Source organism: Chelmon rostratus, chromosome 18 (assembly GCF_017976325.1).
Source record: "Chelmon rostratus isolate fCheRos1 chromosome 18, fCheRos1.pri, whole genome shotgun sequence".
Taxonomy (NCBI): Eukaryota; Metazoa; Chordata; class Actinopteri; order Chaetodontiformes; family Chaetodontidae; genus Chelmon; species Chelmon rostratus.
Genome location: NC_055675.1, coordinates 23,169,700 through 23,197,628, shown reverse-complemented (window position 1 = coordinate 23,197,628; position 27,929 = coordinate 23,169,700). Strand labels below are relative to the sequence as shown.

Genomic DNA, 27,929 nt, shown 5'->3' with positions numbered 1-27,929 from the left:
CACCTCCTGCTCTTCATACTGAAAGTTCTTTCTATCAGTTATTCTGAAACGAAGAAGAACCTTAACATTCCTTTATTGGTGCTTTTATTTTCTTATTGTCATTAACTTTGACATATTATCACCTTTTATAGTGATATATATATATAGTATACATACATCCAGCTAGCAGTGAGCAGCATCAGCGTCATGTTTCAGCTGCTGCTGCTTCACATCACTGATCCGGATGGATCCACGTAGTGACACAGTCACAAACACCTCAATGATTTCACTATTTCCAACGCTCGCCCACTGCGAGCTGCAAGTTGCGAAGAGGAGCTGATACTATTAACGAACATAGAATACTATAAAAACAGTGCGACCCACAGAAATGAGTCAGAATGCAAGCTGTCAGCTCTCTCAGCCTCTGAATCCTGGATCTGGTCCCTGCCAGAAGATTTGTCCTGTCACACCGCTTCAGTCTGTTGATGTTAGAGAGTGTTTGTTAATGAATGAGCCAATTGTGAGTGACAGACATTAAGGATGCTCCGATAGCATTCATTTTCCAGAGGACTATATATATATATATACCATTACAGTCCTAACATGCACACACACACACACACACACACACACACACACTCGTGTTCGTCCAGGTATCCCCTGCGCTGCTTGTGCAGACGCTGTTCGGTCACACTGTTCGGTGACGTGACGGCCGGGCCCTCACACCTCGCCTCCAGACGCTGAGAAGACGCTGAAATGCTGTTTTAGCTGCTCATCAGGAGCAGCTCGCTGCGTCAGAGCTTCTGTTCGTTTACCACCTGAGGCTCTTTCTCTCTCACTTCTCCAGCGTTAGCTGCAGCTGCTGGTTGTTGTTTCCCGCTGCTAGCATTAGCGAACTCCTGCGAACTGTGCGCTGTGTTGGTTCTTCTGGTGTTTTATCAAATGGCTTGTTGAAGGAGCTGCTTTCAGCCTCCTCTGGACCGATGAGCGACAGCAGTCTGCTCTCCTTTGTCATCATCTCATATCCTAAAACACCTCCAAACTGCTGACATTGCTCCTCCTGCACTGACGAGAGGTTAACATTGCTGTAAAGCGGTGTCGCAGGAGTTACATGATTAGTTACGAGTACATGATCAGACCCACACCTGATGCCGGTGTCTGTATCGCTGCATCCCGAACAGGCACCTGTGTCACAGGTTATAAAGGAAAATTCCTCTTCTGGAGAAAAGTACAACCACAGTTGTCTCTCTCTTCTGTTGGCTGCTCATGAAGTTGTTATAGGCGAGACAGCGTCACTCTTTTACTTCCCCACAGACTCTCACTGAGCTGCCTCGACATTGTTGTGAAATGAGCTGGACAGAAGCTACGAGCTCTGTTGACCTTGAGAACTGTACATTTATAGCGTCTCACAAAGGTGTGAATGTTGTTCCAGAAGCTTTTCTATCTCACTTTTGAACTGGCCGTTCAGTGAATTTGGCACTGAATTACAGCTGATGTCCTTGAAGCAGCTCGGATTTCTTTTTCTCCCGTCGGCTCTCAGCTGGTGGCCTTGACTGTAAAAGTTGATATTCAAAGAAAGCGAAGAGTGATATTCATGTTTCTCTCTCATGAAGAATAACTGAGCTTCTTGGAATGAATGTGAGCAAAACAGCAAATTATACCTGCTAAAATAAAGCGATCTGCCCCGAGAAGCCGCACAGTGACCAGCTGGAGCGAAGATTTAGTGATAACAAAAAATCAGCCCTCTGCCAGGCACTGTAGCAACATTTAGAGGAACGGTTGCCAAGCAACAGAGATGCACGCAGACGCAGCGACACAACAGCTTCAAACACGGCTCAGCCAATCACGATCTGCTTCCTGAGTGTTGTTTTTACAGCGGCGGGTCAATGAAAAGGCTTTTCACCGGCTCGATTAGCAACCGCGGCCACGCTGTTGATTTACTACAGTCATCACCTGCTGCATCTTAAAGCTGAGAGGAGGCGAGCAGGGCTTCTTCAACACAGCCTGAACTGTGTTTGAAGCTGTGACTCTATAAGTTTATGGCTGCTAAACTTGGAGGGGAGACAAGTTCAGACAGACCAGGAGGCTTACGGTGTCCCCGGACTGAGACCGATGGTTTCCACTTTGTTTAGAGCAGAAAAAGTTCACATTTTTCAGGGAGCGCTTGGATTTAATGACCAGGCTGACAGGATCTATTACACCTAAAAGGACCCTGGAGTTATGGCACCTTTTATAGAGGACATCATATGGAACCAAGAGGAGCTCAAGTTATTTTGCAGTTTATTTGCCTTCCAGCTCTATCGGGCTATCTCGCATTTGTGCTCATTAAATCCATCCCAGGGCTTCACGTTAATCTTTTTCACCTTTACTGCAAAAAGGGCAATGATATCACAACTCACACGCTTGCTGTTCCAAACACTGATCAGCTGTTCCCTGCAGGACAGAGTGAGTCGGTGCCGTCAGTGCTGGTAGCGGTGGTGGCAGCAGCAAAGAAACAACATCAAGATGGTCTGAAGGCCTGAAGATGAGGACAGAATCATTATCGTGGAAGTTCATTTTTACTTAATGATTTTAATTAAACGTATCTGCGTGCTGTGAGATCATGTCCACAGATAGGACTCAGTGGGATTTATAATCTCTGCACACACAGGCAAAACATGAGCTGCCAACAGTGTGCAGTCTGTTCCGCTCGTCTGCAGACAAAAACACACCAAACAGGGTTATAACAGTGACTAAACAGCTGCTAAACTCAAAGCAGGAAATGCAGCCTACTGACGTGGGAGCGCATTTATATTTATCACCTATAAATGTCATCCGGGACACCCCCGAGCTCACATAACCTGCTCCGGGTTACGTAACGTTGCCAAAGAGATCCGACAAGCAAACGGAGGTAAGTTGTCAATGAAAACAAAGCCTGGAGATGTGGCGGCTGATGGGAGCCACACGTGGTCGCTGCACGCCGCCCGCCTGATGAGTCACACAGGTGAGAAGGACGTCTGGACGCTCTGAAGCTGCTATTTTTGGGGCGATGCTAAAACTGCTACTCCGCCCGTTCACACTCAAAAGCACACAGCTGCCGGAGCGTGCTGCGGTGCAGGAGACAATAAAATACTAATGAGGTAAACACCTACACGCAGGCAGGAAGTGGTTCAGGTCTTAGAAAACTTTATTTTCACTTCACATCCGTCACTATAAATGATAACTTTGATTCTTTTTGGAGTTAATAAAAGCAAGATGGCGATGAGACTAATTATATTAAGCCCCACAATCTCTGAAATAAATCAGGAAGTGAAGGTGTGGAGAAGGTGCAGCGCTCTGGCATTTAAACGGGTGCAGCGCCCTTTGATTTAAATTCACAGTCCTGCTGAACACTGCCGACATTTAGCGCACATAAAACTGCAAGTGGAGAGTAGAAAGTGAGTAAAGTCATCAAAATTAGGCTGAAATGATGTGAAGGTGAAGGAGATGGATGTGAGTGTTGGCTGATGGATGTGATCCAGGCTGCCGGCGTGTGTGTGTGTGTGTGTGTGTGTGCGTGCTTCTAAAACTTCCAGCATAAATATTTCACTGCTGCGTACTTAGTGCAGGCTGTGGCGACTCCGTCAGGGCTCAGCATCCTTCTTGGATGGCGATGGCGCTTTTACGCAGCGAGTCTCCTGCATATTCGATGGTATATATTTTTACTCTGTGACCTTTTTTAGCTCTTGGGAAGAACATGAGATTGAACCGGAGAGATTTATCCTCTCTCAGCTGAGGCGAGTTCAGCAGAATTGGTTCGCGAGACGTGAATGTGAATTTCTGGTGAAGGAACTTCAAAGAACGCAGCCGATTCATTTTATTAATGTTCCTGTGATCTCGAACATTTCGGCCTCGTTTTTGAACACGAACCAGGCAACCTAGAAATCCAAATTTCATAAAGAGACGGGTCCTGAAAGTGCACGAGGCCGTCTCTCTGTCTTTAGACTGTGATGAACCCTCAAATACACATCAAATACATTTATTTAGACAGAAACTGATTTAAACAAAATGTAACTGATAATAATTGTGTTTTTTTGTCGGTGCAGGTAGAAAAGTGGCGCATAAATGCAGCTCATGTTACCGCGTACCTGTAGTAAGTTTAATTACAAAGTGCCTCACAATAAGAATAAATGAGGAGACATTTGAAATGCAGACCGGAACACATCGTACTGTACCTGCATAGTCACCTGACCAAACAGGTGAGTCATGAAAACCACTTAAAGCAGTGGTCCCCAACCTTTTCTGTACCATGGCCCAGTCTAAAGGTGTAGCAGATAAAAACAAAATAAAATGATAAGATCGGCATTAAAAACTGTGGTATTTTCTCTTTAATAATAATAATAACAATAATAATGAACGTAAATCCACTTTTTAATCATGTCAAGAGGACCTGGCTGCGGACTGCCACTGTCAGTACAGGAAATCACGTGATACATTTCAAAATAAAATTGCGAGGGCACTTCCGGTAGCATCGCTTTTCTCACTAATGCATTCATTAGATGGATTTATATATTATTCTGTACTGTGCACAGTTAAAAACTCCTACACTTTATTTTATTTTTATTTATTTTGTGACAGTGCTCGCTGAAAGAGGCACCTGTGCGACCTTTTTAACGGCAGCCTCTCCTAGAAGTTCACGGCAAATGTCTTTGGCGGCAGGTAGGTCTTCGCCGATAGTGAATGGCTTCTTTGCCTTAGCAATACGGTTAGCCACCAAATATGATAGCGATAAATCCATATTTTAAAAAGGATTCCTGATACTGCCTGTTCGGAGCTTTCCCTTTTTTAGCAGGTGTCGGTTCCTCTTCCGTCCGTTCATTGGACCGTTTCCCCTTTGCAAAAATTTTTTCTCAAGAACTTTGTTTGTTGTTCATTTTGTTAGCTTGGGATTTAATTTAGCGGGATATATCACGTGACTTATGGTGTCATCCAGCGAGACGGATGTAACAGAGAGAATCCAGCCACTTTTCAAAATAAAACGTCATTAAGACTCGAAAAATAAATCAAACAAATTATGCGAAAAAACAAAATAATGGAAATTATTTTTTCTTTCTGTGCGGCCCAGTACCAAATGACCCATGGCCCACTAGTGGGCAGCGGCCCACGGGTTGGGGATCAATTACTTAAATGCAGACCTTCAGTCCAAAGGGACACAGTTCAGGAGCCGCTGGCTCCAAAGACCAGTTTCTATGACGGTTGTTGATATGAGACGATGTGGGATCAACGGTTGTCGGACTGCGGCTCGTCACAGATCATGTCCCTGGCATCGTGACGTCTTCTGGACCTGATTTGAGACTGGCCCCGTCTGTGGTTACAGACGGGGCCCTGAGACTGGTTTAATGAGCTTGAGTAGCTGCTCCAAACCGCAGCCCACCACTCATTTGACTGATGCCCGATCCCCACACGCTCACGCTCGGCCACGTGACGGCAACACATCGAGTATTCTCTTGCATCCACGTTGCATAACGAGGATGTGTTTTAAACGATCTTCCGCAGTGGAGCTGATCAGAGCTGACAGCTACATTAAGAGGAGAGCGCTCTGCGTTTCCGGAGTTATCAGATATGCGTCCATACGCGTCCTTCCTGCTCTCGGGCTCTGTGTGATCTCCCTCCCACTGCGTCCCGACAGCTTCAGTCGTTTGCTTTCGTTCCTCCTGTTCGTGGTTGTGCTGCCAGTGTGGGTGCAGAAGTGTCCGCAGCGAGGAAGCGGCGTTCATTCGCTCCGCGGATCAGAGGGCGGACGGATGAGACTCTTCATCCCTCTGTTCTTCATCACTGGATTCTTTTGTCTGTTTCATCACGTCTAGTTAATCATCTTTTCTTTCATCACCTCTGTTCTTTGATCACTTTAAATTATAATGAGCGTTGTCTGTGAGGAGGCCAGGTTTGAATTTAAATGAACAGGTCTGCGGCACCTCGGTCTCGCCCCTCGTATCGAGCGGCGAGCTATGGCGGGAATCCTGATGCCCTGTTCTATTCCTCCTCATCTGACCTTGTTTCGAGATCGACCGACGGCCGGAAGAGTCCCTCTGTCTCGTCTTTGATCACCATCAGACTGATGAGAGTCAGCTTACGGAACAATAAAGATTTCAATTGTTCACACATTGAGATAAATATGATGCGTTCATTGATCGTTTTTTGATTGTTAGATTTCGTGGTTGGGATTTGGGTGAATTGATGCACTGTAATGATTTTTTTATGTGGAAGCACATCTGTGGTCGACAGTACAGAGTCTCACCTTTCACCTTTTCACCGTCTCACCAACAGAAACCAATCAAATGAAAGTTAAAGCACGATGGTTTTAAAGAGATGAGCCAACTTTCGTAATCAGTATTTATGATTAAGACGATGTGATTTGATAGCATTAGCATCACCTCAGTCATTAGCTGACCATAGCAACACTGTTTGGCTTGTTTAGCTTTAACGAAATCTAGATGAGTGCTATGCTAGCTATGCTGGACATAGCTCTGTCACACTTTCCTCACTTATTCACAGTGAAAGTACAGGACAAAGTGTTTAAAGCTCCTCTGATACGTATTTTCATATGAACAGCGGCTCAAACGTGTCATATTAAAGACAGAATTAGCTCGATGAAGCGCTTTAGCATCTTTCAGCACCAAACCACAGACCAGCAAAGTTAGCGACTAGCATTTAGCAAGATAGAGAGTCCGAGCTGAAAGGAGAGTAAACCTGATGACTTCCAGTCATCAGGTGGCAGCAAACACAGCTCCAGATTAACGCTAATGCTAATGTTTATCTGTTTCTGCTACATTAGCAGGGCTTCCCACAGAGCGACGATCTGTGCAGCCCCTGAATCTAACACGACATGCTTGATTTCTATTCTAATCACCCACGGTCCATTTCAATCCTTTCACCCTCGCTGACGTGTGACTGTTTGAGCAGGTTCACATTTGCAAACTCTGCATCATTTGGAGGAGTTTCAATAACATGTTAAAACACGTGTTTTTAACATGTTATGTGTTTTACAGATGATAGTTCTCACAGTTATGAGAAACGTCCTCCACCCTGTGACAAGATGTCATGAAGATGATGTGACACGTGGTTTGATGTGATTCTCGCTCTTCAATTCAGGCGGGTGTCTGTGAGCTTCCATTCATTTTATGGAACGGTGTCACAATACTTAATGTACTGAGTGTTTTTTACAGCCTTGCAAACTCCTTCTGTGTCATGAATAATGGTGGCAAATTCCATCTGACATTACAGCAGTTTCCCTCAGCTCTAATTGTCCTTGGAAAGCAGCAATCATGGCACGCTGTAGCAGAAATCGTTCCCCATTCATCAGCGGGCATAATAAGCTTTATTATGGTAACAATGCTAGAACTCATTCTCTCTCCTCCGTCAAGGACAAAGATTTGTCTGAAGTATTTTTAGAAATGTGTACAGATCAGAGAGCAGTGACTGTAACGTTCAACAAAGACGAGTCCAGGGAGGAAATACTGCACACGTATGAAGGACATGAGACAAGTCAGGACCATCAGTTTGGTTTCAGCAGCTGTTGACGTTCAGAGCGAATGATCTTCCATCATCAGCCTCAGCTGGACTTTGTCCTGAGTGCTGTTAGCAAATGTTAGCATGGTGCGAGTTATCTGCAAAATATCAGCATGTTAGCATTGTCATTGTGCGCTCGTTAGGATGCTGACGTTAGCATTTAGCACTGCTGTGCATGTCTTCAGACTGTGGGTTCTTCACATTGACTTTAGCTTAAATAGAAATGAAGATGCCTTGATTCAACATCACCCGATGTAACGTGACCTAAACATGACTGGACCTCCGACACTGTGAATGTGGTCTACTGAAGGAAAGCGGACTCGACCATGTTTATCAGAGCTATGAATAAATGTCTCCGCCTTCGATTGGTCTCTTTCAGGTATCTTATTACCTGGATGACTGAGGATCTTCACTGATGTCAAACATCATGAATACTACTACAGTGTTTCCTCCAGTAGAACATGCTCTACCTCTGACTGATGGAGGCGCAGATCATCTCCTCTGACGCTCCGTGTTGACTCGACACGTTGACTCGTTTCTGACAGATTTGTGTTTCTGGTCGGCCTCCAGGATCTGGAGCAGCAGTTTGAGAGAGAGCGCCTCTCGCTGGAGGAGCAGAAGACGCTTCTGAGGCAGCAGCTGGACGAGCTGAGGGAGGAGCTGACCTCCAAACTCACCGCAGCCAATGAGGAGGTAGGACACTGTTGGTGAAGATCATGTGATGAAGAATAAATTAGGACGTAGGATGTGGAGTGGCGTGATGCTGTCGCTGTTCCCATTGTGTTTGACACAGAGTTGTTTGATCTGTCCGGTGCCATTAGTCTTGGTTTTAAGCTGTTGTTCATACACTCCACACACACATTTTCCAAGTTGTACTTTGCTTTTAACTTTGAGCTAAATTAATATCTGATGCATTGCAAAACCATGTTGCCACGTTAGCAAAAAGCGTGTGTGTGTATGGCCCATTTAAAAATCAGAAGAGAAATGGTTATTGATGCATTTTTGATGGAAATTCCACCTCGCTGAGCATAAAATGGTGATGTGGTTTCAAGGTTGCAGCCACGCAGAGCTACAGCCTGCAGTGTAACAGAGGAGGTTCGGCCTCTTTGTCCGACTCTGTCCGTCCTCCCCACAGGTGACTCGGCTGCAGCAGGAGGTGCAGCAGGGGGAGCGGGACATCGGAACGGCTGAGGGACAGATCTCCACGCTGAAGGAGGCGCAGGACAAACTGCTGGAGGAGCTGGACGCTACCAGAGCCCGACTGAGAGAGACCAGCAACCTGCTGACTGCACTGCAGGTCGGCATCAGCGCTCAAACACGTGTCTTTGCTCATTGTGACATTGTACCTGACCATAACCATCAGCGCAGTGGGGCCGACCTCAGACCTGAACCTCAAAAGATCACTTCAGACCGAGGTTCAAAACTTTAAACTGGTCCACAGACAGCAGCGCAGCAGCACAGCAGCACAGCACTGGCTGTTTGATCCATTCCAACACAATAATCAGTTATCACATTGATCCAGTGTTGTCTCTGAGTCACGTCAGTCCCACCATGTAGACTGGGGTTGGAGCAGAATGGGGTTTTTAAAGGGCCTCCATGTCTCCTCTGACATCAGCGTGTGGTGTTGACTGTCAGCAGCGTGCCCCCCCAATAGACTTTCACCTTCGTTCACGCTTCAAAACATCCAGAAAGTTTCCAGGGTCGCCCGAAGAACTGATCCATGTCAGGACGGAAAAACCTCTGAGCAGCATTTAGACTGTCTGTCCGTCTGTCTGACTGTCTGTCTGTCTGTCTGCCTGTCTGTCTGTCTGTCTGCCTGCCTGCCTGTCTGTCTGTCTGTCTGCCTGTCTGTCTGACTGTCTGTCTGACTGTCTGTCTGACTCTGTCTGTCTGCCTGTCTGTCTGACTGACTCTGACCGCCTGTCTGTCTGACTGTCTGTCTGTCTGTCTGTCTGTCTCTGTCTGTCTGACTGCCTGCCTGTCTGTCTGTCTGACTGTCTGACTGTCTGCCTGTCTGTCTGACTGTCTGTCTGTCTGACTGTCTGTCTGTCTGCCTGTCTGTCTGACTGTCTGTCTGACTCTGTCTGTCTGCCTGTCTGTCTGACTGACTCTGACCGCCTGTCTGTCTGACTGCCTGTCTGTCTGACTGTCTGCCTGTCTGTCTGACTGTCTGTCTGTCTGTCTGCCTGTCTCTGTCTGTCTGTCTGTCTGACTTGCTGTCTGTCTGTCTCCCTCCACAGGGAGAGTTGGAGACCCAGAAGCGTCAGCATGAAGCCAAACTCCTCACCACCAAAGAAGAAGAAAAACATAAGATGGACAAGATGGCTCTGGAGCTGGAGCTCAAATGGACTGAAACACTCAGGTGTGTGTATGTGCGTGTGTGTGTGTGCGTGCGTGCGTGCGCGTGTGTGTGTGTGTGTGTGTGTGTGAGTGTGTGTGAGTAACACTTACTGTCCTTATTTTGTCTTTAAACAAAGGGAGAGCGTGAAATCAAGAATGGATGAGGAATGGAAGTCTTTGTTTTTCTATTTTTTGTTTCCCACACTTACTAGAAAACACACTCACTCACTCACTCACACACACACACACACACACACACACACACGCTCTCTCTCACACACACACACTCACTCACACACACACACACACTCACACACACACACACACACACACACACACACACACACACACACACACACACACTCACACACACACACACACACACACAGGTCATTGGACTCACAGTATTGACCGTGACAGAGCATTATCCTTGGAGGACTCTTCAACTTCTCAGCTCAATCCAGTGTTAAAGCCTGCAGCTCAAAGTCTGTGTTAACGTCCACAGACCTTTGAAGTGTTATTATTCAGAAACCTCAAAGAATGAAATTGACTGTTTTGAGGTGTGAACTGATGTATTTTTCACACAGTGAAGCCAGCAGCCTCTAAATGACTCCATTAGTGTTTATCTCTGCATTAAATAGTCAAACCCACAGAGAGCTTCCAGTCAGCTTCCGCTGACTGTCTGATGCTCTGCTGTTACACCTCTTCTTCTGTGGTGAGACGGTTTCATTGACTTTTTGCTTTTCTTTCATCCCCTCAGTCCACCACAGCTTCAGATAGCGATTCCCTGCGTTGACCAGAACACTTTTTAATAACCGTGATGAAGAGGCATGAAAGGACTCAGATAGCTGGTGAACATCAGGGCGTGTTCGTAGATGACCTCGCACTAAATGGCTTAAAAACTGCACCGGGGTTGGTTCATCCAAATTAGAAAAAAAAGAAACGTGTTTTTTTATTTTCCCAGAAACAGTGTCCCAGTTCCCCCGGATAATCCACAGAACACATTGTCAACTGTTTTCATAAGGACTGTGTTTTCAGCTGAAAGTCGTCCCAGTGAGGGCTGTTCACAGCGAGGTCTGCGGATTATCCACAGGAACTGGGACACTGTTTCTGCAAAGAGAATTCGCTGCTTTAAAGCTGTTTTCTAATGCTGCGAGCACCGCAGGGATGAAGGTAGACATCAGACGGCGACATGGACGGATCATGAGACGGCGGTTCCCAGGGCGCGCACGCAGGAAAGGTCACGCCTGAACAGAGCAGCTGTTTGCAGGCGTTTTGCAGGTTAACCACATCTATGAAGTGCTTCAGGAACCTTCTCCTAAATGTCACAGCAGAGATGAAGACAGGCTGTCTCCTGGAGTCCAAAGCTTCCACTTTCTACTATTAATACTTCATATGCAGCGAAACAAAGAAGCCATCAAAGAAGCCTCTGATGCACGCTGTCACACGTTAAAGGCGGGTTAAAAAACTGAACTCTGACCTTAAAATAAACATTAAAAACATGACTTTAGGGGACTGCAGACCTGATGGGACCCTGGTCCTGTGTCCGATCAGTCCAGGAATCCATGATCTCAAACCCTGGATCAATAACACCAAGCTACAGCAGCTGAGTGAGAAAGCACTGTGTGATTTTCTATGTGAATAATTTGACTGCACTGATCCTTCAGTGGTTCATCGGAGCTCGAAACGCCTTCGACTGTCGGAACGAACAGGACGTGAAACCTCTTTGACTGTCGGATATATTCAGTGGTTATATTCTGTCTCATGTGTGAAGTCTGACTGAGGCCTTTTGACTCCCTCTCTCCTCCCCAATGTGAAATCTGAAGCCAGAACAATCGTTTGTTGGGGCTGATGCATCGGTTGATATCACGTATGGAGTATATGAGCATCAGCGTAAATGTCAGGTGATGAGTAACAGGAAGTAGTGCAGGGCAGAAATGGTTTTGGGACGGAAACTTTTCTGGATTTCATTCTCCCCCTTGATGCAGGCTGGTGGTCATCGAGTGGAGGATGAGGTTCAAGACAGACGAGTGCTGAACAGAGAGAGAGTTCGGGAACTCCTCCATCCGAGAGCAGACCATCTTTTAGTGTCAGTTGCCAACGGAAACCCCAAAAAGAACAGTTGCAAACGAGTCGAGTCTTGTTGTACAGCGGGATGATCACAGCTCTTTGACGACCAAATTAAAGAACGTTTATCCAGAACGTGTTTTAAAGGAAGAGAAGAAGACATCCTTCAGCAGCTGCTCGTTCTCAACCTGCGAGTTTGTTGAATCTGTTCGAGCTGCAGCTCTTTGGAAAGGTCACACTTGATACTGTTTGATATTTTTAGCCTTTCTTCACTCTCTGAATATCGTTTTTCGTGACTCCGCTTCACTTCTTGTGTTATTTTACTCTCATCCTTTGTTTCCTTTGTGTTCGTTTGGACACTCAGAGGCTTTAGCAGCGCAGCACCTGTGCCATCACTTCAAACTCCTCCTGTGTGGAGCCTTCAGTTCGGTTGAGATCTATGCCAGGCTTGTACAAAATTCAGAATTTCAGAATTCAGATCAATTCAGGAAGTGAATTTGAATTGAATTTGAATTGGCTCCACCCCCAGAGGATATGGGATTGAATGTGAATGTGAATTACAGGAAGTGGAATTTTAAATTTATTGCAATTCAGAGAAATTCATTCTAACCACATATCAATGAGAGTGTGATACTTAGCATGTGTTTTTCTTCCATATTGGAATAATTATATCTGAAGCATAATAAATGTAATACAGAGACTATTATTAAGCATACATATAGTAAAAACAATATTTTTATTTTAAAGTAATCAAATAGCACAAAGCTGTGGTGAATGCAAACTGTTTTATTTACTTCACGGGGTAACGGTGTCACATTTAATGATCATCAGCTCTTCATTTTATCACTGAGGCGGCGTCACTCTGGTCGGAACATCTTTCCACCAACACTAAAGATCCTCTCAACAGGTGCAGAGGAAGCAGGTATGGACAGATATTTGCATGCAAGTAGAACTAGGTTTGGGAAACGATTTTGGTTTTCTTTCCAGAACAACAAGGGGGTTGGTACCCGCTGCCAAACATGGGGCGCTCAATTCAGCTGGGGGCTCATGTGAGGTTGCATCAATTGGCACAGACGTTGTTTCAGTGCCCATGTAGGAAAACAGTCTGGGGCGTTTGTGTGGTAGGGTATTCATGTCAGAAGTGGCTTTTGGACATACAGAATCAACTTTTGCAGCGAGGAGGTTTCTGATTGTGTTCTTTTCTTCTAGCTTAAATCTTGGATCAAGAGTTGCAGCCATCTGGAAGCACTCCATATCTGCAAATTTTAAGGATCAGTTTTATTGAGTACATATTTGTAGTAACAAATTGTGGTACAAATGGGGCCATTTTCTGTTAAAAATATACAAAATCGTGCTGTGGACATAAGGTAAGGCCCTATATTAAATATACAGTAGATATTAAATTCATATTGTAATCATAGAAGTCTGGACAGAATCTTTGTTTACTTTCATTATCATGAATTTCTTTGAATTTCATGGAATTCCAATTCCACTTCCTGCAATTCGAATTTGAATTTCAATTCAAATTCATATTGAAATTCAAGAATTGAATTTGAATTTGGGGATCATTCGCAATTCAATTCCGAATTTTGTACAAGCCTGATCTATACGTGTGTTTGATGCAGTCACAGATCAGGGATCAGTCTGGACCTCCAGTATAAACGTTAACGAGCCTCGGTCTCAGATCAGGATCCTGAAATGCTTCCGGGTTGAAGGAGACGCTTCTGAAGAGCACAGCAGAAATAGACGGACAACAAGTGTCAAGTCTTTCATCAAATTATGAAAGAATGATGTTAAAACAGCAGGAAGCAGTTCGTTCAGGAACCACGAGCATCGTTTCCCACCTGTCCTCGGAATCATTACAGCCGAAATCTGTCGGCCAGCCGCTCGACTCTTTTCTTTTTATTCCTCCCTGGATGTATGAAGGTTTTTTCAACCAAATATTTGCAACCTTCGTCCTACCAGGGGCATCCTTCGCTAAACATGTCCATGTTTCAGCTGCTGTAAACTTAATATTTGTTCCAGATAAATGTAAACAGTGCATCAATTTGAACAGTTTGGAAGTGTCTTGAATAAAAAAGTGAAAAACAAACGGAAAAGGAAACGTTGTTACGTGCAGCCATAGCAACAACGGTGTGACACTAATGACTAAATATGGCTGCATCAAAGACAGATTAGGGAATGCCTGTTCTAATTTTCTGTCCGCTGTGCTGACAAGCTGACTGCGGCCAATCCGGTTAAATCACTAATGAATCTCACAGAATAATAAGAGTGGATGTCCTCACGCTGTAGAAACGACTGCAGCGTCCTCACGCCGTCGCTCCTCTCAGCCTCCTCTTCATTACCTTTCACTCTCCTTCCCTTGTGTTTCTGCTCAGAGCTCTTTATTCTCCGGAGAACATCTATTCATTTGGCGGTTGGGGTGAGTACGCTGTGGTTAGTGAGCCGTCTGAATTAAGGAGGCCGTCTTTAATCCCTGTTTCACAGCGGAAACAGGCGGTTTCTCTGTGATAGCGTAATCATGGTCGGGGCTCAGGATTACTAAATGAACAGAGGCGGTTCAGCGGACCAGCCGGCTGAAGGGCCGGCAGCGCCGAGCCGGTCCGTCCTGTCGCACAGAAGCTGTTGTAGAGACGTGAAGGTCTGGAATCAGCGTGTTTGAGCTCCAGGGATTGTAACGATGGTCGCTCGGTTGCTCCACCGCTGAAATATCTCAACAGTCGTTTGGAGGATTGTTGTGAAGTCTTGAACAGACATTCATGGTCCCCAGAGGATGGACTCAGCTTTCCATTAGTGTCTCCCACAAGTCAAAGTTTCCTCCTGTCCAGTGAAGCATCTCAGTGTTTATCAGATGGGTTGGCATGAAAGTTTGTACATTCATCGTCCTCTAGCGCCACCATGAGGTTGATCAGCATCATCACATTAAAACTTGTCAAATGCTTTGGTTTATGACCAAATACCTGGAAAACTAATAAGTTTCCCATCAGCCTCACCTCTGCTTTGTGCTAATTAGCAAGTGCTAGCAATGCTAAACTAAGAACATGATAAAGATTATTTGCTAAATGTTAGCATTGTGATTGTGAGCATGTTAGCATGCATTGTTGATTTCAGGCTCGCACAGCTGTTAGCATAGCTGTAGCCTCTCAGATTAATTTCACTCTGGTTTGCAGGACTTATTATTTTTCACTCCTTTATTTGATTCAACATGACATGAATTGAGCACAACTTGACTTCATGTGAGCTGTTTAACAAAAATGATGAGATTTAAGTCGTGATTGTTCTTTAAATAGTTGTCGATGTTTTAATGGCAGCTTGTTGGTGTCTTAGCCGTAGACCCTAAATGTTAAACATAAAAGATACCTGCTAAACATCAGCATGTTAGCATGATGCGTGTTCCTGCAGTGTTAGTTTAACTCAACATCGAGCAGACTTTCCAACGTACCAAATTTTGGTAGAAATTTGATGGTAAAATCCACAACGAACAACACCAGTCCGACAAACACTCTAACAGCTGTGACCCACAGGTGTAATATCACGCTTGTGTTGGTTCGGTTGCTTTTACCTGAGCAGGTTTGGAAACTCTTCTCCTGCAGAAGAGCTGCTGCACCGCAGCTCCTGTCAGGTGAAACGCTGAATTTCTCTGCTGCTACAAACTGAGTCCGAAGCCTCCAGCACGTTTTATGTACAGTTGTATGCACGTTTGGGAATATGTGTTTAAACTCTGTACATCCGCCTGTCATTTGACACTGACATCGAGAAGGTAAATAGCAGAAGGACAGCTGATATTTAATTACCCTCATTACCATGTTCAGTAGTTCTAATCCCATCTGAGTGTTTGTGAAAACTTTTATTCGAACAGTGTCAGTTTGACCTCAGATGCAAATGAGGATTCTGCTCATGTCTTTAAAGCTGCACCACACTGCTGAAGCTCAATTCATAAATTCCTTATAAATTCATTCATTATACGCCGTAGCTGCTGTCAATAACACCTGAAAATGGAGATAACAAGAAGCTCTGAACATGTTTCCGAGCATTTTTTTGTCAAAGAGTTTACCGTGAAAACTCTCATATTCAAAAATATCAGCAAAGATAAAATATTTAAATATTCTCTGAAGAACGTGGAACTAAAACGACTGAATGTCCGACTGCAGCTAATGGTGACAAAGAGGAGGTCCGGTTAGTTTTACACAGTAATTTTTGAAGGCTAGCAGTATCACAGCAGGGAACGAGTGAGTAATTGGTTTCATAAGTACTTTTAATTTTGGTACTTTCAGTATATTCTGATGCTAATACTTTCATCAGGTTTTCAGTGCAGCATTTTATTTGTATCCCTGTATCTCTTCTCTCTGTGGTTTAGCTACTTGAATAAGTGATCTGAGTACATCTTCCAGCTCTGGTTTTTGTATATCTCCAGATACATGTTACATTCAGGTAGTGATGAAGCTGATGATGGGTTTATATCTGTGGCAAACACACAATTAGAGTGACAGCACGCTGATGTATGCATGAACACACACACCTTCAGTGAACATGTGTGTCTTATATCTCATCGCACGCGCCGAAGAATCCAGCCAATTATCCCACATTTTATCAGGATATTTCCTCCATCTCTGACAGTTCATCCACCCCTTCTTCCCTTTACCTCTCTCCATCTGCCCTCATCTCTCTTCCTGCCCAGCAGATGCTATAGAACGAAGCTTATTAAGAAGACCAGAGCTCTTTGAAGCCCAAGGCCTCTGTGTGTGTGTGTGTGTGTGTGAGTGTGAGTGTGTGTGTGTGTGTGTATGCGAGTGTGTCCGTGTGCTTGAAAGAGAGGGCGAGCGCCTGCGTGCATCGACATCCGTGACTGCGTGTTTTATACTGAACGAGGACATGAATGATGACACGTGTCAAGTGTGCTGCATGATGAACGTGACTGGTGTGTGTGTGTGTGTGCGTGCGTGCGTGCGTGCGTGCGTGCGTGTGTGTGTGTGTGTGAGAGAGAGAGAGAATACCCGCCTTCAGTCTGACACTTTCTGGCTCTCCAAGTGACAAAAAAATGTGTTTGCCTCGATACTTCATTTAACAGCTGCCATTTCAACTCCCACACAGGGAGTCTATTGGCAGCGCGCACACATACACACACACACAGAGCTGTTAGCAGCGGTGTTACGGGGTGGTGGTCGCTGCAGCGTTGCAGTCTGGCGGAGCGTTTGTTGAGCTCTCTGAAGCACCTTTACCTTTGCTGTAAAGTTGTGTTGGTTTGAGTCTCCTCTTCCTCTGGATGTTGGTGTTGTGCTTGTGAGCCGTAATAAAAAGTCATGTCAACAAAACCAAGGAACAAAAGGGGGCTAAAGGAAACACACAAGTTTTTGGAGGTCAGGTTGCAGACTATAAATCGTGTTTACTTCTTTTTCCAAAGCAACCTGTAGAGGAGTAACAGCTAAAACATCTGGTGGAGACCAAACCAGAGCTCAAAGCAGAGTGGATGTTGGCCACATGGACCATGACTGAACCTCTGCTTGCAGAGTTCAGCCACCAAGTGACCAAAAACACCCGATTCATCCAGATTAAAGAGATTTTCTGACTCCAAAAATACGCCTCAACAAATTAAATGTATGAGTCTATCAAAAACGTAACCATAATTCATGATCCTGTAGTCGACTCCTCGCGTTAACTGTTACCTTCTATGTTTCCTAACACTTCACTGTTTATTTATGGTTGACAGTCTTCAGGCCACAGTCTGGACTGATGCGGGTTTTGTTGCAGGTTTGGTGAATCACAGTGGATGAGGGCGTTATCCTGAAACATAAAGACTAATATGTGTGCGCCCTGTGCTGCAGGCAGGAGTGTAAGAAGCTACGCGAGGAGCTGAGAGAGGAGCACGAGGAGGACAAGGCCTCGGCGCTGGTTCAGCTGGCACAAAGCAAGGAGCAGGAGCTGAGCAGCGCCCGGGAGAGCTGGCAGAGGAAGGTGGAGGACCTGCTGGAACAGGTACGAACAGTGTGTGCTCGTTGGCCTGCCCCGTCCTGGTCTTTATGTGGAGAGGAATAAAACCCCGCCCCGATGGCGCCTTTCTGATGTTAAATTAATACAAGAAATAATGAACAGCAGCTGATCACTGGTCCTGGATGCAGAGGACTGAGTTCCCTCATTTGCTGGTCAGAGATTGTTTTAATCTTCACTTGAGCTGCAGATCCCTGAACACAAAGCAGCAGAAGCCCCCGGCTTCGAGTCGAACGGCTTTGATTACACCAGTTTTAGAAGAATCAATAGGCAGAGAGAGAGAGAGGATGAGAACGCCAATAAGAGCGACTCTGTCACGGCTCGTGTTGCCTCAGTTAGAGCGATACGACCGCTAGCGATGTTAATGTGGCGTGACCGAGCTCATCGGACACACGGACGAACATCGTCAGCGGCAGCGGCTGGTCGTCATCATGTCCGTCCTGTCCATCAGCTCCAATCCAGTGATCAACACGTCTTAAATCAGCTGAGCCATGTTTACTTTCTCTGACGTCCAATCAGAGCAGCGGTCGGTCTCCTGATGGATACACACTGACAGAAGACGTTTGGAAATCAAATGATGGTCCAGACTGCTTTCATTTGTGGGCAGATTTTATGATTTTACTTTGCTCACACACAAGACGCTTCACATTATCTTTAAAAACTACAACAAATGTGTATCAGCTTCATTAAAGTCTGAGGGTGTTTTAGGCCCAAAGCCATGTCTGCACAGGCAGCACTACATGAAAGAAACAGCTCTGCACCTCCAGCAAGGTGTTTGGAAAGACACGGTGCAGTCAACCAGCTGCAGCCAGATGTTTCCCTCAGGAGTTTACTGAGACCTGAGCTGAGCTCAAAGTGAATATTGGACTTCCATTCATGAGGAGTCACAGACATGACTCTAAAGGAAGGCTAATGTTGCGTCGTGTCTGCAGGATGTGTGAACATGTTGTGCTCGTTCTCGTCAGAAAGCCAGTTGTTCCTGCGAGTGAAGCTGGTCATAACGGGGTCAGAACACAGCATATATAACCACACGCTTATGTCATGGTATGACTCACGTCTTAGTCATAATATCTTTTCCAAATTTTGGACGCAGCTATCGAGGCTGAGCTGCGCTGGCTTCTTACGGAGACTCTGATCTATAAATCAAACCAAACTGTGACGACTTTATCGGCTTTAGTCCAGCTTGTTAATGAACGAATCATCAAAGGTCCTGCAGGTCTCTCACCTGTGTCTCACCTGTGTTCAGTCAAAGCATTGGGTTCAGTTTTCTTCCTGTCAGTCTGCTCTGAGGGGCGGACGAGCAGACGAGACTATCATCCATCAGAGAAACTTTGCATCCTGCCAACAAGTGTTGTTGTCTGTAGACAGAGAGGAAACACCAGGAGTCAGGTGACCCTGATGAGTCATATGATGGTCGGGCAAGAAAACCCCACCCTTTCACACCAGGACCCATTAACACCCTGGCCCATGTGACCTTAATGACTCACATGATAGGCGGGTGTGACCCTGCAAGAGGATAAACACCTGAGACCTCTCACCAGTCAGTCAGAACTGAAGAAGCCTCTTGGATGAGAGGCGGAACGTCTTCTAGAACCTCAGACAAGTCCAGCTGCCTTTAGGAAAAACCTTCTAAACACTTTGTACAAGGTTGTACTCTTTTATCTCTACACTTTCCCAAATCTTCACTGTCTTAAGTTGTCTAGACAGACTAATTTGGTGACTCATGCTGCTTCCTGCCAACGATGAATCCTCGAGCTGCATTCACTGCACTACAGGTTTTATTATGAACTGAAAACTCTTTGTTTACCAAAAGAAAGAGATTTTATTGCTCGAGGCTGAAAGAATTACAAACATCTTGATTTGTTTAAGCCTAATTGATGTCACCCCTCTTTGCCCTGTCCTGTGATGCTGCTGCATGATGCTGCTCCCTGGAGGCAGCTTAAACTTCCTTGATACTCGTCCTGCACAATCTTTTCCTTTTAATGTCTGTATGTGTGCGAAGGTGCAGCTGCAGCGGCTTGTTCAACAGTATGAGGGTCTCGCCCCCAGTCCCTCATTTTCTCTGCTTCTCTCCAGATCTCCCTGCTGAAGCAGAGTCTGGAGATGCAGCTGTCACAGTCGCAGTCGTCGCTGCAGCAGCTGCAGCACCAGTTCAGCCAGGAGAGGGAGCACCTGAGGATGCAGCTGGACGAGCTGCAGACGGAGCACCAGAGGAGACAGCAGCGTCTGCAGGAGGTCCACTGCTGCTCCATGCAGGACATGGAGCACGCCAGGCAGAGGGACCTGAAGGTAGGTGGAGGTGGACATGCACATGCGCACACACACATGCACACGCATTAATTTTCCTAGCTAGCCGTCCTCTTCCCTGCTTTTAGCTGGTACATGTTTCTGCCACATCAGCCGGTCAGCGTGAACGTGTCCTTCATGCTTGTGATGCACCCCTGCATCCTCGTGCATGTGCAGGTAGAGCACGAGATATAAACAAAATGAGAACGCGCTCGTTAAAACGTGGCCCCGTTTCAGATAATGCCGATGCACTTTAAAGTGTTCTGTAAAGTAAACTTCTTCATCAGCCGAAACACATCTGCAGCAGGATATCGACCAATATGAGCAGCTCTTTTCAAAGTCATGCTGCCATTCGTCAGTATTTCTGGCTGTATCCAGTAACGGTGCATCAGAAATCAGTACATACTGTAAGTGATCCAGTCTGAGGAAGAACTGCAGTCAGACTGAGTGCAGCAGGGCAGCAGTGAGGTGGATCACCTCAGCACCATGGACAGCGACTGGACACGAGCCTCGAATCAGGCTAAACCAGGAGACAGACAGAGATCTGATGGATTACTGTTGATCACACTGAGCATCAGACGCAGACAGTGTACATTTTAAACACATGAGCTGTGAGCTGCAGCGTGATGTCATATCCTCTGCCAGTTACCGACGTTCCTCAGGAGAAGCCATCCTCGACATTTTAATCCACCGGAGGCTCGTCGGAGTCAAGGTTGGACTGACAGTGAGTCATCAGCGCCGTACCGCCTCTCGCTGACAGCAGGCAGCTTCTGTATCAAGCAGCTGCTCTGACAGCTCTGTGTTCCCTCTTCATGATGTCAAAATATGCATGCACAAACACAACGTACACACTCCGCAAGGTGCCAAGAAAATGTTCTTCAACGCTAATCCTTCCATTTCACAGTCAAGGTCGATTTGGATCAGCTATACATCACAATTCCAAATCCCTTTTTCGACTTGGACGCTGTAATTGTATTAATACTGGAGGCAGAATGGAGGTCAGGAAGCTGCGTCCTCATGATGTGTTCCTGGCAGCTCCTTCAGTACGAATGTGGGGAAAGGATCTCACCTCTGAGTCACACAGCGCTTATGAAATCAGCAGTCTTCATTATCTTCCTGTAAACCAAACTGAGTGCTGGAACATGCTCCTCCCTGCCACCTCCACCTCCTCCTCCACCTGTTTCTGGTGCACATTTCTACACCTTTTTGTCAACCGATCCTTCTCCTTCTCTCAGATAGTGTTGGGCGCTTTACGGGGGGCTTTTATGGTGGCGGGGTGTTTATATTTGTGTCAGCCGCGCAGGGAGAGAAAACTCAATTATCCAGAGTGGAGCATTAGAGGGATGATTCGTGTATGTGTGCTTTATGTGAGTTTGGGCGGATGGGAGCGACGCTCGGATTGTCTGACTTTATCTGTTCACAGTTCGCAGACAGCGACATCCAGGGAGTAATAAAGTTTTTACAAATCCCCGCTACACAAACACATTCACGTTGCCTAATTTAGCTCTCCGACTTCCTGCTGCCAAAGACTCGCAGATACAAGCGGAGCGTGTGCCGGAGCAGCTGGCGGCTTATTGATTTGCTTATCATCTTTTGTCTTATCTTATTTCTCAGACTGCTCGCTTTCAGCCGGAGAATCGTTGTACCGCGAAAAGTCTTCTTTCCACAGGAGGTGTGAAACAAATGTCTAAATAACAGCAGGATCACACCCTTAACAAGAAATGCACGGTGTGCGACCGCAGAGCCTCTCGTTCCGTCGTCTGTTAGCCGTGCTGGCTGCGGGGCTTCCTGCATCCTCGGTCCGTCCGCCACTTTGTTCCAGACTGAAACAACCTGATGCGTCACAAACTTTCATGGTCTCCAGGGGACGAATCCAAATGACTTCGGTCTTTATTGTCTATCGATCGGCCTCATCAATTAGTAAAACTAGATAAAAAGACGTATCAGTTGGAAAGTAACTCGCAGGAACACAATAAGTGTTAACACTGAGGAAACTTACACAAGTAAATAAAACAGTAAGCCAATAAAAAAGTTCAGAGTGAGGCGATAAGGCAGCGATGGTCGTGCTGATGAATACAGAGGAAGTTATTTTACTGCTGTTATTAAGGAGGAATGTTTGAATGTTTGGCACCGGGTCCAGAGACGCCTGTTCGTCCGTCCGACAGGAACCAGCTCAGACTGTTTCACACCTGATGGATGCCACAGCCTTTCATGCTTAACAGCTTTTGCCAGACTCTTGTTAAAGTTGTATGAGGGTTTTAATTGCTCCACACCAACAGTCCTCCTGGTTACCATTATTAAATCTGTTCACTTGTTTTTGTTTTGCTGACTTTCAGTTCGCTGTGAAAGCGAAACGCCGCCGTCAGCAGGTCAAACTTTTCACTTTTCCTTCAGCGCCGCCATTGAGTCAAAACTTTCATTCATGACCAATTCCCCGAATACCTGCGTCTGAGTTTAGTGCTAATTAGCAAATGTTAGCATGCTAACATGTTAAAGTAAGGAGGTAAACATGGTGAACATTATACCTGATAAAAACAGTATGTTAGCATTTTTGTTGTTTGCATATTAGCATTTAGCTCAAAGCAGGTAGTGCAGACTCACAGAGCTGCTAGCATGGATAGTTAGCAGCATAGCTCGGTTATTGTTGGATTCTATAAATCTCATGATAACACTTTTGAAATCTTGGGCGCTACATGTGAAGCTTCAGCTTAGCCAACGAGTGTTTTTTCCAATGACCTGATCTGAATGTTAAAGCTCAAACAGAACAGGTTTTATATGCTTTCAAAGCTCTGTGTCTAGAGCAGCCCAAGAACACTTCGAATACCCTGAAAGTCATCGTAACCAGCAGCCTGAGTGCTGACTGAGACCAGCAGGAGAAACCGTGTTTCACCTGCTTCAAAGTCCGTGTTCAGGCCTCAAGTTCTGCTCTTGGGTTTCAAATCGCTCCACAGCGTAGCACCCGAATACTTATCAGACACATGCTTTTAAGCTACATCCCTTTTAGACGCCTCACTTCCTCCTGCTCCGGTCTCGAAGTTGTCCTCGGGGTCGGGATTAAGACCTGAAGGATCCGAGGACCTGAGGTCCACGGTCTCGGTTCGTGTCTCTGCGTCTCTCTCGCTCGTGTTCATCACTATCACCACTTTACTTCTTTTAATGGATTCACCCACCAGCAGGTAACAAATATTGAGCGTTCAGTAATGGAATGGAGATTGAACAGCCAGGCCCCCACACAGGAGGAGGAGGAGGAGGAGGAAGAATACCACAGCATCACAGTCAATGTGTAATTATAGGAGTCACTGCGATTAGGAGTAATTAATGCGCTCCCTTTAATTAAAGAAATAAAAGGTATGGTTTTTACTGACCCACGGCACAAAAACACCACTGATCAATAACAATGAAGAAGAGAGATCAGCGACTTTAAAACTCACTTCTTCACTCCGTCGCTAAACGTCCCTCCAGAGTTTCAGCTTTTATTTTCAGCTGCTCGCTGAACCGAGCATGAAACGGCGTCGCAGGTCCGAGTTCCTGTTAACTTTAAAATCAGTCCTTCAGACTCCTCAGCCCCTCCCTCAGCGTCGCTGTCGTACGCTGATTCTGAGGGTTTGGCAGGTGCTCAGGTGGTGCTGAAAGGCAGGTGACTCCTGCAGGACAGGAGGTCCGGACAGGCTCTGAAACGACAGGAAGTGAGCGACCGACGGGCCGATAACAGAGAACACGAGGCTCAATGTTCAGAGCTGCTCTGTGACATGAGAGAGAGGAGAGGCCTGTTTGATTTTTACTGAATAAATGATTATTATTCTGTCCGTCCACTCACAAACATCTTGTTCTAAGTGAGCTGCGACACTTTAGTTTTGAGTCTGAGCTGCTGTCCGCCGACTCACCGCGAGCTTCGATTGAATATTCAGGCCTCTTCGTTCCATGAATCATCTCCCAGACGCATCGCATTTTGGCAAATTAAAGTGCCACAGATGTTGCTGTCAGCCTTCTATGAATATCATTCTGGATGTTCCTCGTTCATGGGTTCTAAATATAAGTTGCATCTTAATCTTTTCTTTCAGAAAAAAATGGGTTAAACTCAGTGTGAGCAGCAGTTTTCCAGAGATAATAACACAAAGGGAGCGTAAATAAAATATGGACAGTGCAAATATACAATAATATTTGTTTTTATGAGTGTCTGCAGGCCGATCTCTGAGCCGTGTGTGTGTGTGTGTGTGTGTGTGTGCGCCGGTCAGTTTTGTCCATCTTGGCTCCTGCTCGTCTTTTACAGAGAGATTATCTGATTGATACTCGATCATAATACACCTGATTATTGTGTATTGATCTAATCCAGCTCCTTCAAACGCCACAAAATTCTACAATTCTAAAATAGACCCGTATAAATAATTTCCCCACAGCTGTTAATAATTAATAATTTCCTCAGACTCAAGTTGGTTTTCTTAAATAGTCACATTTCAGTGAATGAATCCATCGATATTCTCAGCAAGTTTTTTAAAGAAACATTTGAGACTAAATATGAGAGAATTGTCTGTTCTACAGTTCATTTGCGCACCTGAAGTGACGAACTGTCGCTGTTACCACGGTGACCTCTGGTTCACAGTCGAGGCTGTTCTGCACAGTGAAACTGGCAGCTAACCTTTTAACGAACAGTTGTCACATACGAGTTTTCTGTGTCTCACAATGATGAAAGAGCTGAAAACCGTCCAATAGATGAAGTCAGATTTTTCACTGTGTGCTGATTGGCCGGTTTCTCCTTGTAGAGGATTTAAAGTGTTGTTATATATCTCTCCCTGCCTCACTTCTCATTTTTATCTCTCCTCCCTCCCACTTTTCTCTCCCGCTCCCTCATCTCCTCCTACGTCTTAAACTTTTCATCAACAAATTATCCTCTTCCTCTTCCTCTCCCTCTTCGCTCTTCTTTCTCCACCCTACTCTTCTTCGACTCCCTCGCTCTCTCCCACCGGCCCTCCCACTCTCTCTTGTCCTCTTTCTCACTTTTTTCCCGCCCTCTCTTTGTTCCTCTCTCACCCTCCCCTCTCCTCCTCCTCTCGTCTCCCCATCAGGAGCTGGAGGAGCGCCTCCGCCATCATCACCACGCGGAGCTGCAGTCTCTCAGAGAGGCTCACCGCCAGAGCATCGAGACGCTCAAACAGCAGTCAGAACAGGAGCTGCAGACGCTCCGCTTTGAACTGGAGGACGAGGGCAAAGCCATGCTGGGTGAGGTCTCACAGTGTGTGTGTGTGTGTGTTCCTCACCCCCCCGTGACCCCTCGACACATTTTCCTTCCCAGCCGAGCTGCTCGGGTTGCTCTGACTTCGCCGTGGAAACTGAGGAAAGTACTGAGAGTCAAACCTTTCTGTCCTCTGATGCAGAGAACAGTGATGTGAAAATGTTACTGCGAGATGCACGAGCGCTCGGCTTTCTGTCCGAATGTCGGTGAAATTCAATAAAGTACAGTTTTATATGGCTTCAATAATACAGAACATTTATACCCTGTCAGCACATTACAAGCCATCAGTTAACATGATGTTTTATCATCATAGTTCTGAGTAACAGCTTCATTTGAGCCCATTAAGACTTAATGATATGTAAACCAGTGGCTAGCAGGTCACTGTAGCACCACGAGTAGCTGTAGTAACAATAGAACTGTTGAAAACGACAACGACTGAATGCAGAGAAAATGATTAAAGGTGCAGTCTGTGTTTTCATGACAGACCAACACGACTGCAGAGTGCATGAAACCTCCGTCTTCCCCAGTTTTCAGTGCTAACAGACCAGCACTGTGCCGTGAAAAATGGTCTTCCATTAACCTTCATGTCATGGTCCTGACACCGGAGAGCCGCCTCCATCTGTCTCCTCCGTCCTTCCACGCCCTGACATCCTTTTATCACCACTTTTTCCCTTCGCCTCTCTCCCTTTCCTTCATCTGCTGTGTGAAGGTGTGTACATACATGTGTGTGTGTGTGTGTGTGCTCAGGTAGGAGTGCATGCGAATATTACGTGTTTTTTTTTTCCTAAAATGAAAAAGCTGCATAGTTTCAGCTTCGCGGCTGCATTTCTTTATTCTGCCGTTTTATATTTAAATGGACGGCTAATCGCAGCGTGTGTTCCCTCTCGATGCTTCACAGAACCATCAGACTGTTTGCAGTGAAAGGTGTTCACTGGAGTGAGGACTCGAGGCCACTTGGGTGAAGGCAGCCAAGCGCTCTGCTTTATGTGCATAATAAAGAAAGTCTTCATTTATTTATTCTGTAATAAAATGCTTTTGCATCTAATGAGTGTTTTTTACAGCGGGCTAAAGGTTGGAGGAAGCTGTTTCAGCGAGCCTCAAAATCCCTGAAATAAGCTTCTTTTCCTGGTGTGTGAGACGTTCTGTACGAATGAAACATGACTTCACTGTCGCGTCCTTTCCTTCCCATCAGCCTCTCTGAGATCAGAGTTGAACCACATCCACGCATCAGCCATCGAACACCTGAGACAAACCCACCAGCAGGAGTCCGCTGCCGCCAAGCTGGAGCTGGAGAAAACGCTGGAGGACAACCGGACGCAGGTAGGACCGGATGCGACAACCGCACAGCTGAACATACACAAACATACTCAGGACGATCATTTTGCCTCCATCTGTTTGTGTTTTTATGTTTCTGTTGGCACAAACCGTCACTTGGCTGCCGCGTGGACACAAAGCCTCCGATGCTACGACTTTCCAGTCAAGTATGAATCCTCAAAGCAGCATCGTCTCCCTCCGCCTCGGCTGCAGCGATGAATGTGTCATTAGAATAAAGAAAGGCTGTCGGGACCATCCACATGTTCTGTAAACACATTATTGACGAGCCTGTGGCTGCTTCACAATAAAAGCCAGCCCATGTTTTGCTATCTGAATGCTTTTAATGTGAAAAGCAGCAGGAAATGCTCAGTGTCCATTAATTCAGCCCTGGACTGCAGCTGCTTCGGCTCCTGTGTGAAGGCAGTTTGAATGTGGCGGACCCCGCCACTAACAACTAAAACTACTATATGGAGAGATATCTTCAGGATCATCAGGCTTTCAAGTTCCACAGTTGGTCAGAGGTGCAGCTGAAGTGATCACTTCATTATTGATTAGTTGATGAACAGTTTTGATCACTGAAAATATTTTAGGGTTATTGGACAAAACTATTTGAAGACAACACCTATTTTCTGATGCTTTAAAGAGTTTTAAAAGATGAAACCATGAAAATATTTGAGAAGTGTGCTTCACATGACATCTGCTACATGCACACACACACACACACACACACACACACACACACACACACACACACACACACACAGACTACCCTCCTACCATCTCTTGTAACTAATTACCCCAAACACCACGAGCTCCTCTCTCCTCACCTTGCGGTCCAGATGTTGTAGCAGAGAAGCACAGCTGGGTGTCACACACACACACACACACTCAGCTCAGGTTAATAGTCCAGTGTCACAGTCTGAGCTGCCTGTCAGTCACGAGGCTGAAGACCGAGTCCAGATTTCCGTCTCTCCTGAGTCGAGTTGAGTCTCAGGCCTTCGTACAGTCGGACGCCATGAGAAGAAGAGTGTCACTGAACTGTCTACACTGTGAAAAGCAACATGAAAACATCAGACATGCACGTTTTAGAAAGGATGCAACAGCCTGACAGTTAAATCACATCAGAGATCAACCAGTTCAACAATTCAGCTCAAACATCTACTTCTGGTCGACCACTCCTGAAGAAATACTTCTTCCTCTT

The 27,929-nt window shown here is 45.8% G+C and overlaps 1 protein-coding gene across 3 annotated transcripts in view; it reads left to right on the top strand.

Annotated features, from left to right (window-relative positions):
- The window catches only part of fam184ab (family with sequence similarity 184 member Ab), a 61,464-nt gene that overhangs the window by 11,803 nt on the left and 21,732 nt on the right, over positions 1–27,929 (top strand). For all 3 annotated transcript variants that reach the window (XM_041958958.1, XM_041958960.1, XM_041958959.1), the window contains exons 9-15: positions 8,077–8,199; positions 8,642–8,803; positions 9,747–9,868; positions 17,736–17,886; positions 19,975–20,187; positions 25,248–25,401; positions 26,607–26,734. In XM_041958958.1, the coding sequence (XP_041814892.1) occupies positions 8,077–8,199; positions 8,642–8,803; positions 9,747–9,868; positions 17,736–17,886; positions 19,975–20,187; positions 25,248–25,401; positions 26,607–26,734 (1,053 nt within the window). The remainder of the gene's footprint in view (positions 1–8,076; positions 8,200–8,641; positions 8,804–9,746; positions 9,869–17,735; positions 17,887–19,974; positions 20,188–25,247; positions 25,402–26,606; positions 26,735–27,929) is intronic.